This window comes from Phaenicophaeus curvirostris, chromosome 5, assembly GCF_032191515.1.
Source record: "Phaenicophaeus curvirostris isolate KB17595 chromosome 5, BPBGC_Pcur_1.0, whole genome shotgun sequence".
Classification (NCBI taxonomy): Eukaryota; Metazoa; Chordata; class Aves; order Cuculiformes; family Cuculidae; genus Phaenicophaeus; species Phaenicophaeus curvirostris.
The window spans coordinates 1291521-1303981 of NC_091396.1; the positions used below are offsets into that span (position 1 = coordinate 1291521).

Genomic DNA, 12461 nt, shown 5'->3' on the forward strand with positions numbered 1-12461 from the left:
GCAGGTTCAGACTGGACATTAGGAAAAACAGCTTCACAGAAATGGTTCTCAAGGACTGGAACAGGTTGCCAAGGGAGGTCATTGAGTCCCCATCCCTGGAGGTGCTTAAAAGATGGGTAGATGAGGTGCTTAGGGGTATGATTAAGTATTGAGCAGGTACGGTTGGACTGGATGATCTCAAAGGTCTTTTCCAGCCTAGGGATTCCATGATTCTATGTCTCCGTCATGAGAGACAGCGCTGTCTGCTCAACCATGAAAGCATGAATGCCTGCAGAAGTCCACTTGGGTGCCACCACGACAGGGTGGCAGTAGCCACGACGCAGAAACGCTTCCTTCCAGCCTGCCCCTTGGCTTCTGCTGGAGCCACCCTGGTTTCAACCCCCTCTCCAGGCTTTCATCTCAGTTCCGAGCAGACGTCAGTAAGGGGAGAAGCAGCTTAATTTATTTATGGTATGCATTAACATTTATTCAGCTGGTTCCTGCACTGAGTAAGGTGGCAACCTGATAGGTGCCAACCATTCCCTGTGCTGCCGGAGGAGCTGGGGCTCACTCCGTGCGGCAACCACAGACTCTTCCAGAACGTGGAGCTGAGCAAACGTGATGCTAAGGGTGGGGAGAAAAAGATGAGGGTCCTGCTCCCGCGACAACCACAAAACTCCATCGAGGACAGCTGGGCACCTAAAGTGTCCCCAACTCTGATCATCTCTGGTAGGGGTAGAGCCAGGGGAAGGTATCACAGCATCATTGAACTGCTTGGGTTGGAAGGGACCTTAAAGCCAGTCTAATTCCACCCCCCTGCCATGGGCAGGGACACCTACCACTGGATCAGGGGCTCCAAGCCCCATCCAACCTGGCCTTGAACCCCTCCAGAGATGGGGCAGCCACCCCTGCTCTGGGCAACCTGGGCCAGCGCTTTCCTGTAGGCCCTCGTTCAGTGCTGGCCCCCTTCAAGCTGGGGAGGGCAGGGAGAGGACAAGGGGAAGAGTTTGGAGCTGAAAGAAGGGAGATTAAGATGAGATCCTGGGGAGAAATGTTTCCCTGCAAGGGTGGGGAGACCCTGGCCCAGGTCACCCCAGGGCTTTGAGGTCCATCCTGACCCAAATCACTCTGTGATTTTGGTTGGGACTGGATGAGCTTTAAGTTCCCTTCTGACCTAAACCCTTCCATGATTCTATGATTCAAACGCTGTCATTTCCAGCCCTGGGAAGCTCAGCAAACATCCCTTTGGACTGTTTAGTGACAAACAGTTTGGCGTATTTCTTCCACCTCTGGTTGGAAAAGGACCCCCTCTCCTTTTGAGCTTCTCCTCCATAGAATCATAGAATAACCAGGTTGGAAAAGACCCACCGGATCATCGAGTCCAACCATCCCCATCAATCACTAACCCATGTCCCTCAGCACCTCGTCCACCCGGCCCTTAAACCCCTCCAGGGAAGGGGACTCAACCCCCTCCCTGGGCAGCCTCGGACACTGCCCAATCACCCTTTCTGTGAAGAATTTTTTCCTAATTTTTTCCTCCAGCTCCTCAAAGCCCTGATTCTCCTGCGCTGAGTGGCCCCGGTGCCTGCCCAGCACTGGAATGCTGCCGCACACCCCGCCCGGCGTTCCCCGCGTGCCAGACACAAGCAGGCAGTGTTCCTTGATGGACTCAGTCCTTGCACAACCCAGGAGGTGGCCCAGGTTTTTGTTTGCTCTTCTTGAGTGGGTTGTGTCTTCAGCTAATAAGAGAGGAATGTGAACACTCGGGGCTGAGCTTGCGGCAAATATTAAGCGCGCCGAGGAGGAATTCAGCCCCGTGATGCCTCCCAGCAGCTGTCGATGTGCTCTCGGTACAGCGACTCCCTGCTCCCACAGCCCATTCATAACCTCTGGCTGCCCCAGCCTCAATGAGAGCCTTCTCATTCACTCAAGAGCTTCCAGCTCCCGGAGTAACACACCAGCCAGGAGGCATTCCTGCTCCGTGCAAAGATTCCCAGTGTCACAGCCACCATCCAGAGGAGTTCTGGCACTTGGGGCACAATAGCCCTATGCAGTGCTCCAGACTAGGAGAAGGCTGGCTGGAAACTGCCTGGAGGAGAAGGACCTGGGGGGGTTGGTTGAACAGGAGCCAGCAGGGGCCCAGGGGGCCAAGAAGGCCAAGGGCATCTGGGCTTGGATCAGAGCCGGCGTGGCCAGCAGGGCCAGGGAGGTTCTTCTCCCTCTGGCCTCGGCCCTGGGGAGAGCGCTCCTCGAATCCTGGGGTCAGTTGTGGGCCCCTCCCCACAAGAAGGATGTTGAGGCTCTGGAGCGAGTGCAGAGAAGAGAACGGAGCTGGGGAAGGGGCTGGAGAAGAAGAGGAGCAGCTGAGAGAGCTGGGGGGGTTCAGCCTGGAGAAGAGGAGGCTGAGGGGAGACCTCATTGCTCTCTGCAACTCCCTGAGAGGAGGTTGTGGAGAGGAGGGAGCTGGGCTCTTCTCCCAAGGGACAGGGGACAGGACGAGAGGGAATGGCCTCAAGCTCCACCAGGGGAGGCTCAGGCTGGACAGCAGGAAAAAATATTTCACAGAAAGGGAGATTGGGCAGTGTCCGAGGCTGCCCAGGGAGGGGGTTGAGTCCCCTTCCCTGGAGGGGTTTAAGGGCCGGGTGGCCGAGGTGCTGAGGGACATGGGTTAGTGATCGATGGGAATGGTTGGACTCCATGATCCGGTGGGTCTCTTCCAACCTGGTGATTCTATGATTCTATGTTACCCAAGGTGTTTCAGCTCCGAGCTGGTCCTGGTGGGCAGAGGTTCTCCCACAAGCCGATCTCAACCCTTGGGCTGCAGGGAGTGTTCGCACGGCCCAGCGCCCTGCAGAAAAGGTTGTTGCATGGAAACAGGGAGGGAACTTGGCACCAAAGATGCGGTTTGGCTTCCTGGCCCAAGCTGATAATCGCATCTCTCCAGGACGTGCATCAATCCTGCTTTTATTTCCGCTCTTATTTATCACTCCCTTTCATCCCTTAACAAAGCCAAACAGGGAGCGCGCTCTTCCTACCAAGATTTTAGCCTTAGATTTCAACTCAGCACCCGGCTTGGAGCCCTTGGTGCCTCTGCAAGAATAGTTTGGGTTGGAAGGGACCTCAAATCCCATGCAGTTCCACCCCCCCCATCATGGGAGCAAGCAATCTATCTTCTGAAGTCTTTTCTGGACAAAAGGATTCACCTCTTCAACAGAGGGGATCGCTCTTGCTCCAGTCAAACAGCCACGGGTCTCCCTGCAGGCATCACAGAATAGTTCGGTTTGGAAGGGACCTCAAAGGAAGAGAACTTTGCTACCGTCTTTGATTTCTCTCATTAAAACCCCTTCTCATCTCATATAATGGTTTGGGTCAGAAGGGACCATAAAGATCATCAAGATCCAACCCCCTCTCATGGGCAGGGATACCTCCCATGGGATCAGGTTGCTCCAAGCCCCATCCAACCTGGCCTTGAACCCCTCCAGGGATGGCATGGCCACCACTTCCCTGGAGGTTTTCAAGGCCAAAATCATCGTGGTATTCCTGTCGTGCTTATTTATCACATGGGGATCATGCAAATTCTCCACCTCCTGGGGGCAGGGTAGGAGTTGGATAACACTTTATGGCACTCGGGTCTTCTCCATTGCAAGAGGCTGTAGAAATGCAAAGCGGCCAAGCACGAGATGTGTCAGATAAACCAGGAGGAAATTGGCTGCTGCTGCTAACAGCCCAGCATTCATTCATACAGAATTAACCAGATTGAGGACAGGGCTGTGCAGAAGGGCAGTGCAGGAGACACCCTGGACAAGCAACCTATCTTCTGAAGCCTCTTCTGGCCAAGGAAATCCACCTTTTCAACACAAGGGATCCCCCTTGATCCACAGAGTCAAACAGCCACAGATGTCCCTGTAGGCATGATGGAGTGGTTTGTGTTGGAAGGAACCTCAAAGCCCATCCAGTCCCACCCCTGCCTTGGCAGGGACACCTCCCACGGGATCAGGGGCTCCAAGCCCCATCCAACCTGGCCTTGAACCCCTCCAGTGATGTGGCAGCCACCACTGCTCTGAGCAGCCTGGGTCAGGGCCTCCCCACCCTCATTGTGAAGAATTTCTTCCTAATGCCTCATCTAAATTGTCTCCCTTCCAATTTAAAGCCATTCCCCTCATCCTACCACTACAAACCCTTGGAAAAAGTCCCTCCCCAGCTTTCCTGGAGCCCCTTTCAGTCCTGGAAGCTGCTCTAAGGTCTCCCTGCAGCCTTCTCTTTCTCCAGGCTGAACAATCCCAACTCTCTCAGCCTGGCCTCGTATGGGAGGTGCTGCAGCCCTCGGATCATCTCCGTGGCCTCCTCTAGACTTGCTCCAACAGATCCATGTCTAAGAAGGAGAGGATGTCTTAAAATCCAAACTCATCTCCATCCCACACAGACGAGGTGTTCTCATTTCCATCAGTGTCATCTATTTACATGAGAGATGCTCGGCAAGGAAATTGAGGTTACCAAGAGGAAAAAAAAGTTCCTCACATCAGAGCCAAGTCCCTGCGGTCCTTTCCAGGTGCCCTACCCCAGACCTTGCCCCACATTGGAAGTAGGGCAGACAGCAATTAAAGCAGAAGATGCTGCTGACCCTTCAACACCAGCCTCACGTGGGAAGTGGTCATGCTGCAATATTAATTAACTGACTCAAGGTCACTCTGGATGCTAACGCTAAGCAGGGATCTGGGCTGGTGCCTGAGGTGTTTCCCCCTCACTCCACCTCCAAGTTGGTGCTGGTGGCATAAAAGGTACCAGCTTGGAGACCTGCAGGCTCTGTTAATGCCTCTGCCAGTGCCCACCAATGCGCTCACCAACCCTACAGGCAGGGAGATCACCTGCACCCTCACAATTCTGCAGGTGACACCAAGCTGAGTGGTGCAGCTGACACATTGCGAGGCTGGGGCACCATCCAGAGGGACCTGGGACCTCATGAACCTCAGAATCAGAGCAAGGTTTGGGTGGGAAGGGACCTTAAAGCCCATCTATTTTACCCTCCCACTGGATCAAGGGCTCCAAGCCCCATCCAACCTGGCCTTGAGCACCATCAGGGATGGAGCAGCCACCACTGCTCTGGGCAACCTGGGCCAGGGCCTCATCATCAATAGGTCTTATCATTCCCAAAATTCTGCTTGAAGCTGGAAGCTCAGAGCCTGCACCCGGTGACAGCTGGAATTCTCAGCCCTTTTCATACCAATAAACAGCCACCACAATGAAGGCTTCCTTTCTTTTTTTCTTGCAGAACAAAGGAAGAAATACTCCAACTCCAACGTCATCATGCATGAGACGTCACAGTACCACGTGCAGGTGAGTGCAGAATGGAACGTTGAGGAGCTGAAAGGCCAACCTCAACGATAGATGCTGGTCACGCATCGGGTTTTGTTTGCCCTGGACTTTTGTTACACCAAAAATGAGTTTTGTTACACCAAAAATGATCTTAGAATCACAGAATGGTTTGTGTCGGAAGGGACCTCTTTTCTACCTTAAATTTCAATTGAATGTAGCAGATGAAACCATAATTTATCAAACATTTATTTCCTTTCTCAATAATCAAGATCCAGCAAATTTAAGTGTTGAGTAATTGCGAAGAGGAGGATGGGGGAAAAGATGGTGTTCAAAAGACATAGGAAACTCTGTACAAGGAAATAGGAAATGGAGAAGCTGCTGTCCCTCTCATCACCCTTGAAATCCTTCTTGGTCAGCATGGACAGACAGGTTAAAAACAGGGCTCCTGAGGTGGTGACAGGAACTCATCTGCCCCAACAACACAGACCACTATCACCTTTCAGCTCTCCCTCAGCTACTGTGTCCTCTCAAGTAATTCAAAACCCTTCGACCATGACAGGCGTGAAGCCAAATTCATCTCGTTCCCTCGCTCCAAGAAGGACGTTGAGAGGCTGGAGCGCGTCTGGAGAAGAGAACGGAGCTGGGGAAGGGGCTGGAGAACAGGGTTAGGAGAGGTGTCACGTTGATGCTGGGCACTGGGCTCCACACCACAGGGACAGAAGTGCCTGTCTGAGGCTACTGGACCATCCGTCACAGAAAACTGAGCAAGGCGAGAAGGGAAAACACCACACAAGGTTCTTATGTCTTAGACAGGGCCCTCTCCTCTCTGGGTTAGGACCCTGGCCCAGCAGAGCTCTTACGTACAATAAAGGAGCCTGTTCAGTGCTTAAAATGAAATTTAGACACAACAGAAGGAGGAGAAGCAAGTGCTGAGCTCTTCTCTCTGGCAACCAACGATAGGATCCAAGGGAATGGTAGGAAGATGCCAGAGGAGGGTTAGGTTGGACGTTTGGAGAAGGTTCTTCACCCCAAGGGTGGTGGATCATAGGAGCAGCTCCCCAGGGCAGCAGTGACGGTGCCAAGCATGACAATGTCGTAGAAGCACTTGGACAACACCCTCAGACCCAGAATGTGAATGTCGGGGTGTCCTGTGCAGGGACAGGAGTTGTACTCAATGGTCCTTGTGGGGCCCTTCCAACTCAGGACATGCTATGATTCTTAGCAAAAAGCTTGTTTGGAAAGAGGCCTCGGTTTCCATCAGAGAAACCAACCCAACGGCCAAGTGCTCCATCAGCAGCCCCAACAGCCATGACTGACTCCTACCAATAAAGTCACTCATGGCAGCAGGGAAGGAACTTTAAATAGTGACACATACTTGAATTCTCCACTAATTTTGCTGCATGCCACCCATTTGCGAGCATCTACCTTGAACTTTGATCACGGCAAACAGGATTTTCAGTGGCAGGCAGTGAGGCAGGAAGAAGTTTTCTTACAAGAAGTGTTTAACACCCTTTGAAGTAATCCATAAGCTGATCAAAGTTTAATAGCAGATGAAGTCATCACCCATTCTCAGAAAAGTTAATGGGTCCAGAGGAGGCCATGGAGATGATCTGAGGGCTGGAGAACCTCCTGTACGAAGAGAGAGTTGGGGTTGTTGAGCCTGGAGAAGAGAAGGCTGCAGGGAGACCTTAGAGCAGCTTCCAGGACTGAAAGGGGCTCCAGGAAAGCTGGGGAGGGGCTCTGGATGAGGGAGGGCAGGGACAGGACGAGGGGAAGGGTTTGAAACTGAAAGAGGGGAGATGGAGATGAGATCTTAGGGAGAAATGTTCCCCTGTGAGGGTGGGGAGGCCCTGGCCCAGGCTGCCCAGAGCACGGGTGGCTGCCCCATCCCTGGAGGGGTTCAAGGCCAGGCTGGATGGGGCTTGGAGCCCCTGATCCGGTGGGAGGTGTCCCTGCCCGTGGCAGGAGGTGGGACTGGATGGGCTGTGAGGTCTCTTCCAACCCAAACCCTTCTATGATTCATTCTGAGATGAGAAGGAGTTTTAATGATAAATCCAAGACTGTAGGGAGCTTCTCTCCCTCTCACCCATCCCTATCTAAGGAAAGTGGAAAATTCTGCTGAGTCCAACTTAGACAATTAGCTTTCCCTCCGTGAGACTTAACTTACTGAACAGTAAACGACAAAGGAATTTATGAAGCCTGTAAACCTGGCAGTTAAAATAGTGGCACAAATAAGAGTGTCCGTCATCAGGAACAAACCAGTTGCTGCTCCGAAGGCAGAGGGTTTGTCACCTCTGCACAGATAATATTGACTTTGCAAATGCCTTTTCCTGCACTCTTTTACAACCACAGTAACATTCCAGGGCATGTTTCTCATATCTGATTGCCCGGTCAATCTCAGCTCCAACACCAACCAGGAGCTTTATTTAGACAGCGCCTCACCCAGCAGCTTTGCTTTAGGAACGCAGGATTGGGTCTCGCGTTCAGGGTTTATCGCCTGCTCTGCTCTTTCCAGGCTTTGTGAATTATCCAACAACCACCTTATCAACACCTTTCCAACCTAGTGATTCTATGATCCGTTTCCCATGAGGCGTGTTCTCCTTCTCGTCAGGAACGCAGCAGGGGGAACAAGGTGAAACGGGACCTTTCCCTTTTCCTTCCTGACTTCTCCTCCTGCCCTGTTGTCACCGTGATCCACAGAAACCAGCCTGGCTGCTCCAAGCAGGCAGAGCTCCCAGCTTCTCCTGCCTTGCAGTCCCCTCTGCTGGCAGACACAGCTTCTCCCTGTCATCATGCACTTCAGGACACGGAGCAGGGACGGGGAAGCATGGAAACACCATCACATCTGGGATGTTACCACATCACCCAAGCTGGTTCCAACCCACATCCCAAAGTCAGCAACACCAAGTTGTCCAGAGAAGTCATGGTTGCCCCATCCCTGGAGGGGTTCAAGGCCAGGCTGGATAGGGCTTGGAGCCCCTGATCCAGTGGGAGGTGTCCCTGCCCATGGCAGGGGTGGAATTGGATGGGTTTTAAGGTCCCTTCGAACCCAACCCACTCTGATTCTAACACTGATTTTCGCTGCCCACGCATCGTGTGGATCCCACCTCAGCACAGAGGACTCAACATTTTCCCATAGCTCGCGGGAGCCCTTTGCCTGGGACAAATTCCACACGAGGAGATTTCCTACGTAAGAAGAGGGAAACGAAAGCGCTTCTAACTTGGCGAGTCAAGTTTAACTCCCACATTTAAACTTCCAAACCAGTTTGAGAAGCACCAGGGGATCAACTCATGTGTACAAAGCGTTTGCAAACAGGCAGAGCTGGACCATGGCCAGGGCTGCCAGACCTGACATACGACAAGATAAATATGCATGTGGTGAAACTCGTTGTGAAAAGCCTCGCTGCGTTACGAAACCCTCGTCTTTCACCACCATGGACAGGCTGGTACCAACAACCAGAACGAAAACTTTCTGCAATGACTCTTTCATGCCTGGGCTCTAAGAGCAAACAGTCGTTCAAGCCTTTAGAGCAGGTTTCACCACTGATTTATGCTACACGCACAATCACAAGGGTTAGACTAGGTGACCTTCACGGTCCCTTCCAACCCAAACCTTTCTATGATTCAATAATCAAAGTGTTTTAACCTGTTTCCTCCTCCTTTCCTCCCAATCTCAGCACTTGGCCACCTTCATCATGGACAAGAGCGAGTCCATCGTGACGGTGGATGATGCCATCCGCAAACTCATCTTGCTTAGTTCAAAAGAGAAGATCTGGACGCAGGAGATGCTGCTACAAGTGAACGACAAGTCCATCCGCCTGCTGGACTGCGAGTCGCAGGTACCCAGAGCTCTAGGGTGCAGGGTGCGCCCTTCTCGTTCCACCTGGGAGTGTTATTTCTAAGGACAGCTCCTTACCAAAGCCCCCTCCGGGGTGCACAGGGGTGGCAGGCTCTAAATCAAAGGGCAGGGAGGTGTGGGATGGTTTATTCACAGCTCCAGAGCGCAGATGCTCCAGGTGAAAGATGCCCTGAGCTCTTGCTCCAGGCCAACAGTAAAACTGCTTTCTGTGGGAGCGATGCAGACCTGCAGGTCCACAGGGATCTGCATCAAGCAGAGGCAGAGGGAGGAGGACATACGGAGCAGCTGGAAAGCTGCCTGGCAGAAGAGGACCTGGGGATGTTGGTTGGCAGCAGCTGAACATGAGCCAGCAGTGGCCCAGGTGGCCAAGAAGCCCAGTGGCATCTTGGTCTGTATCACAAACAGCATGACCAGTGGGAGGAAACGACCTCAAGTTGCACCAGAGCAGGTTCAGATTAAATATCAGGAACAATTTCTTCACTGAAAGGATTCTCAGGCCCTGGCAGAGGCTGCCCAGGGCAGTGGTGGAATCACCATCCCTGGAGGGGTTTAAAAGACGGGTGGATGAGGAGCTCAGGAATCTCGTTCAGTAGTGGGCAGGTACAGTTAGACTCGATGATCTCAACTGTCTTTTCCAACCAAGGGATTCCATGATTCTGTGGTTCTATGATATGACTTGCATTAAAATAACACGCAGGATCACCTGCTTGAGAGCAGTGCCCCGTTTTGACGTGTCCATGTACACAGGGCACCTGATCTGAGGGGACCGAGTTACTTGGAAAGTGATGGTGCTGGCCTGAGCTCAGTGATGAGAAACTAAAGACTATCAGCCCCAGGGCATCCAAAGAGATAGCGCGAGGGCAAGCCCCTCACAGAAATCAGCCATGTGGAGTCTCTGCTGGGAGGCACGAGATGGGTACTGGTGCAGGTGGAGCACAGCAATAACATGATGGTGAGCACCAAAGCTCAAGTTATCGAGGTCTTGTGCTAGGACCCACATTCAGGACTCGGAGGAGAGCAAGAGCTCACCTCTGTTTGCCATCCATCTCTCTCCGGTTCCGCAGTCCCAAGCCACAGCCCCTCCGCAAGCCTCGACATGAGCCCAGCAAACCCTTCCCAAGAAGCACAAGCTCTGCCAGCTCTTCTCATCCCAGAGTTCAGACACAGGACCGTTCCCCACCCGTTCAACAGCTCCCCTGACCCCTTCCCCTTTCTCTTCCAGGAGGAGCTGGAGGACTTCCCTCTGCCGACAGTCCAGCACTGCCAAACGGTGCTGAATCAGACGCGTTATCCCTCCATCCTCCTCCTGGTGTGTCAGGACTCGGAGCAGCACAAACCTGACATCCACTTCTTCAACTGCGACGAGGTGGAGGTGAGCAGAGCCAGGGTTAGAGAGAAGGAACTCTGCTCCCTGCCAGCCCCTTCTCCCTTCACCCACTTAGAAACCTCAACCCTTTCCAAAGCAAAGCCCTTAAAAACATCTCTGGCTTATCTTTGAGGCGGAGATGGTTCACGAGGACATCGAGAGCGCCTTAGCAGACCACAAGCATGGGAAGAAGATACGGCCACAGACACTCAAGTAAGTGCTGGGCGAGCCGTGTCCTGGGGTGCATCCAGCCGGGCGAGGGAGGGGATTGTCCTGCTCTGCCCCACTCTGGCACCACAGGACAGGAAGGATCTAAAGCTACTAGAGACCATCCAGAGAAAGGCACAGAGCTGGTGGAGCATTTACAGCAGAAACCATATGAGGAGCTGCTAAAGTCACTTGGTCTGTTCAGCTTGGAGAAGAGGAGACTGAAGGGAGACCTCATCATGGTCTGCAGCTTCCACACAAGGGGAGGAAGGGGAGCAGGCGCTGAGCTCTCCTCTCTAGGGACCAAGGATAGGACCAGAGGGAATGGCAGGAAGATGCATCAGGGGAGGGGGTTAGGTTGAACGTGAGGAGATGGTTCTTCACCCCAAGGGTGGTGGAGCACTGGAACAGCTCTCCAGGGAAGCAGTCACAGCCCTGAGCCCAAAAATATTCCAGAAGTGTTTGGACAACACTCTCAGACACATAGAGTGGACATTGGGGTTGTCCTGTGCAGGGACAGGAGTTGGACTTGATGATCCCTGTGGGTCCCTTCCAGCTCAGGACATTCTATGATTTCAAGAACTGCAGATACAGCTGGGAGTAAATAAAAGCCCCTTACCATGGTGAATTTGCCACCAGTCTCTTGGAAGCAGGACCAGCAGCCACTGACGGGGTCGTTCTGCTTCCCTTACAGAGCAAACCAAGAAAAGATCAAGCAGAGACAATCCATCCTCCCACCGCCGCAGGGACCAGCTCCCATCCCCATCCAGCACGACACGCGAGGCTCGGGGGTGAACAGGAACCGGGTGGCACCCCCTTCTCAGCACAATCCAGGTACTGGGAGCGCACAGTGAGTGTCCTGGGGACGGGGGACTCGATAGCCGGGACAGCTGACCCTCCTGGAATGGTCATTTCCCACCTCGTACTGGTGGGGCACAGGGAAGCTCAGGGTTTTTCACTGCGTTAGAACGTGACACAGACACAGACCAAAGGCACAACATCTTGTTTTATCTGGCTGTGCTTTAAAAGTGCCTAAAAACTGCACCACAACAAACATTTCTATTCTCGGGGGACATCATGAGCCTGGTCTAGTGGGAGGTGTCCCTGCCCAGGGCAGGGAGTCAGAACTGGATGATCTTTAAGGTCTCTTCCAACCCAAACCATTCTATGATTCCATAAATCAAAGCTCCTACAAACCCCTTGCAATAATATCTGTATTTTGGGAATATTGAGATTCCCCAAAGTAGGTGAAAGCCCCTCATAAAACTGAGCAACCACATGAAGCCCCTCACTCCAAGAAGGACATTGAGGGGCTGGAGCACGTCCAGAGAAGGGAACGGAGCTGGGGAAGAGGCTGGAGAACAGGGGTTCTGGGAGCAGCTGAGGAACCTGGGGCTGTTTAGCCTGGAGAAGACGAGGCTGAGGGGAGACCTCATCGCTGTCTACAACTGAAAGGAGGTTGTGGTGAGGAGGGTGCTGGTCTCTTCTCCCAAGTAAGAAGTGATAGGATGAGATGAAATGGCCTCAAGTTGCACCAGGGGAGGGTTAGATTGAATATTAGGAACAATTTCCTTGCTGAAAGAGGGATGAAGCACTGGCAGAGGCTGCTCGGGGCAGTGGTGGAGTCCCCATCCCTGGAGGGGTTCAAAAACCATATGGACAAGGCACTTCGGGACAGTGGGGCTGGGCTGCCAGTTGGACTGGATGAGCCTAGAGGGCTTTTCCAACCTCAATGAT

The 12461-nt window shown here is 52.9% G+C and overlaps 1 protein-coding gene and 1 long non-coding RNA gene across 3 annotated transcripts in view; one reads left to right on the plus strand and one right to left on the minus strand.

Moving 5' to 3' along the window:
• The window catches only part of LOC138720908 (uncharacterized), a 59011-nt gene that overhangs the window by 31815 nt on the left and 14735 nt on the right, over positions 1-12461 (minus strand). The window lies entirely within an intron of this gene.
• Positions 1-12461, plus strand: part of EPS8L2 (EPS8 signaling adaptor L2) — a 52046-nt gene that overhangs the window by 24789 nt on the left and 14796 nt on the right. For both annotated transcript variants that reach the window (XM_069857238.1, XM_069857239.1), the window contains exons 4-8: positions 5249-5313; positions 8970-9131; positions 10374-10523; positions 10651-10730; positions 11419-11558. In XM_069857238.1, the coding sequence (XP_069713339.1) occupies positions 5249-5313; positions 8970-9131; positions 10374-10523; positions 10651-10730; positions 11419-11558 (597 nt within the window). The remainder of the gene's footprint in view (positions 1-5248; positions 5314-8969; positions 9132-10373; positions 10524-10650; positions 10731-11418; positions 11559-12461) is intronic.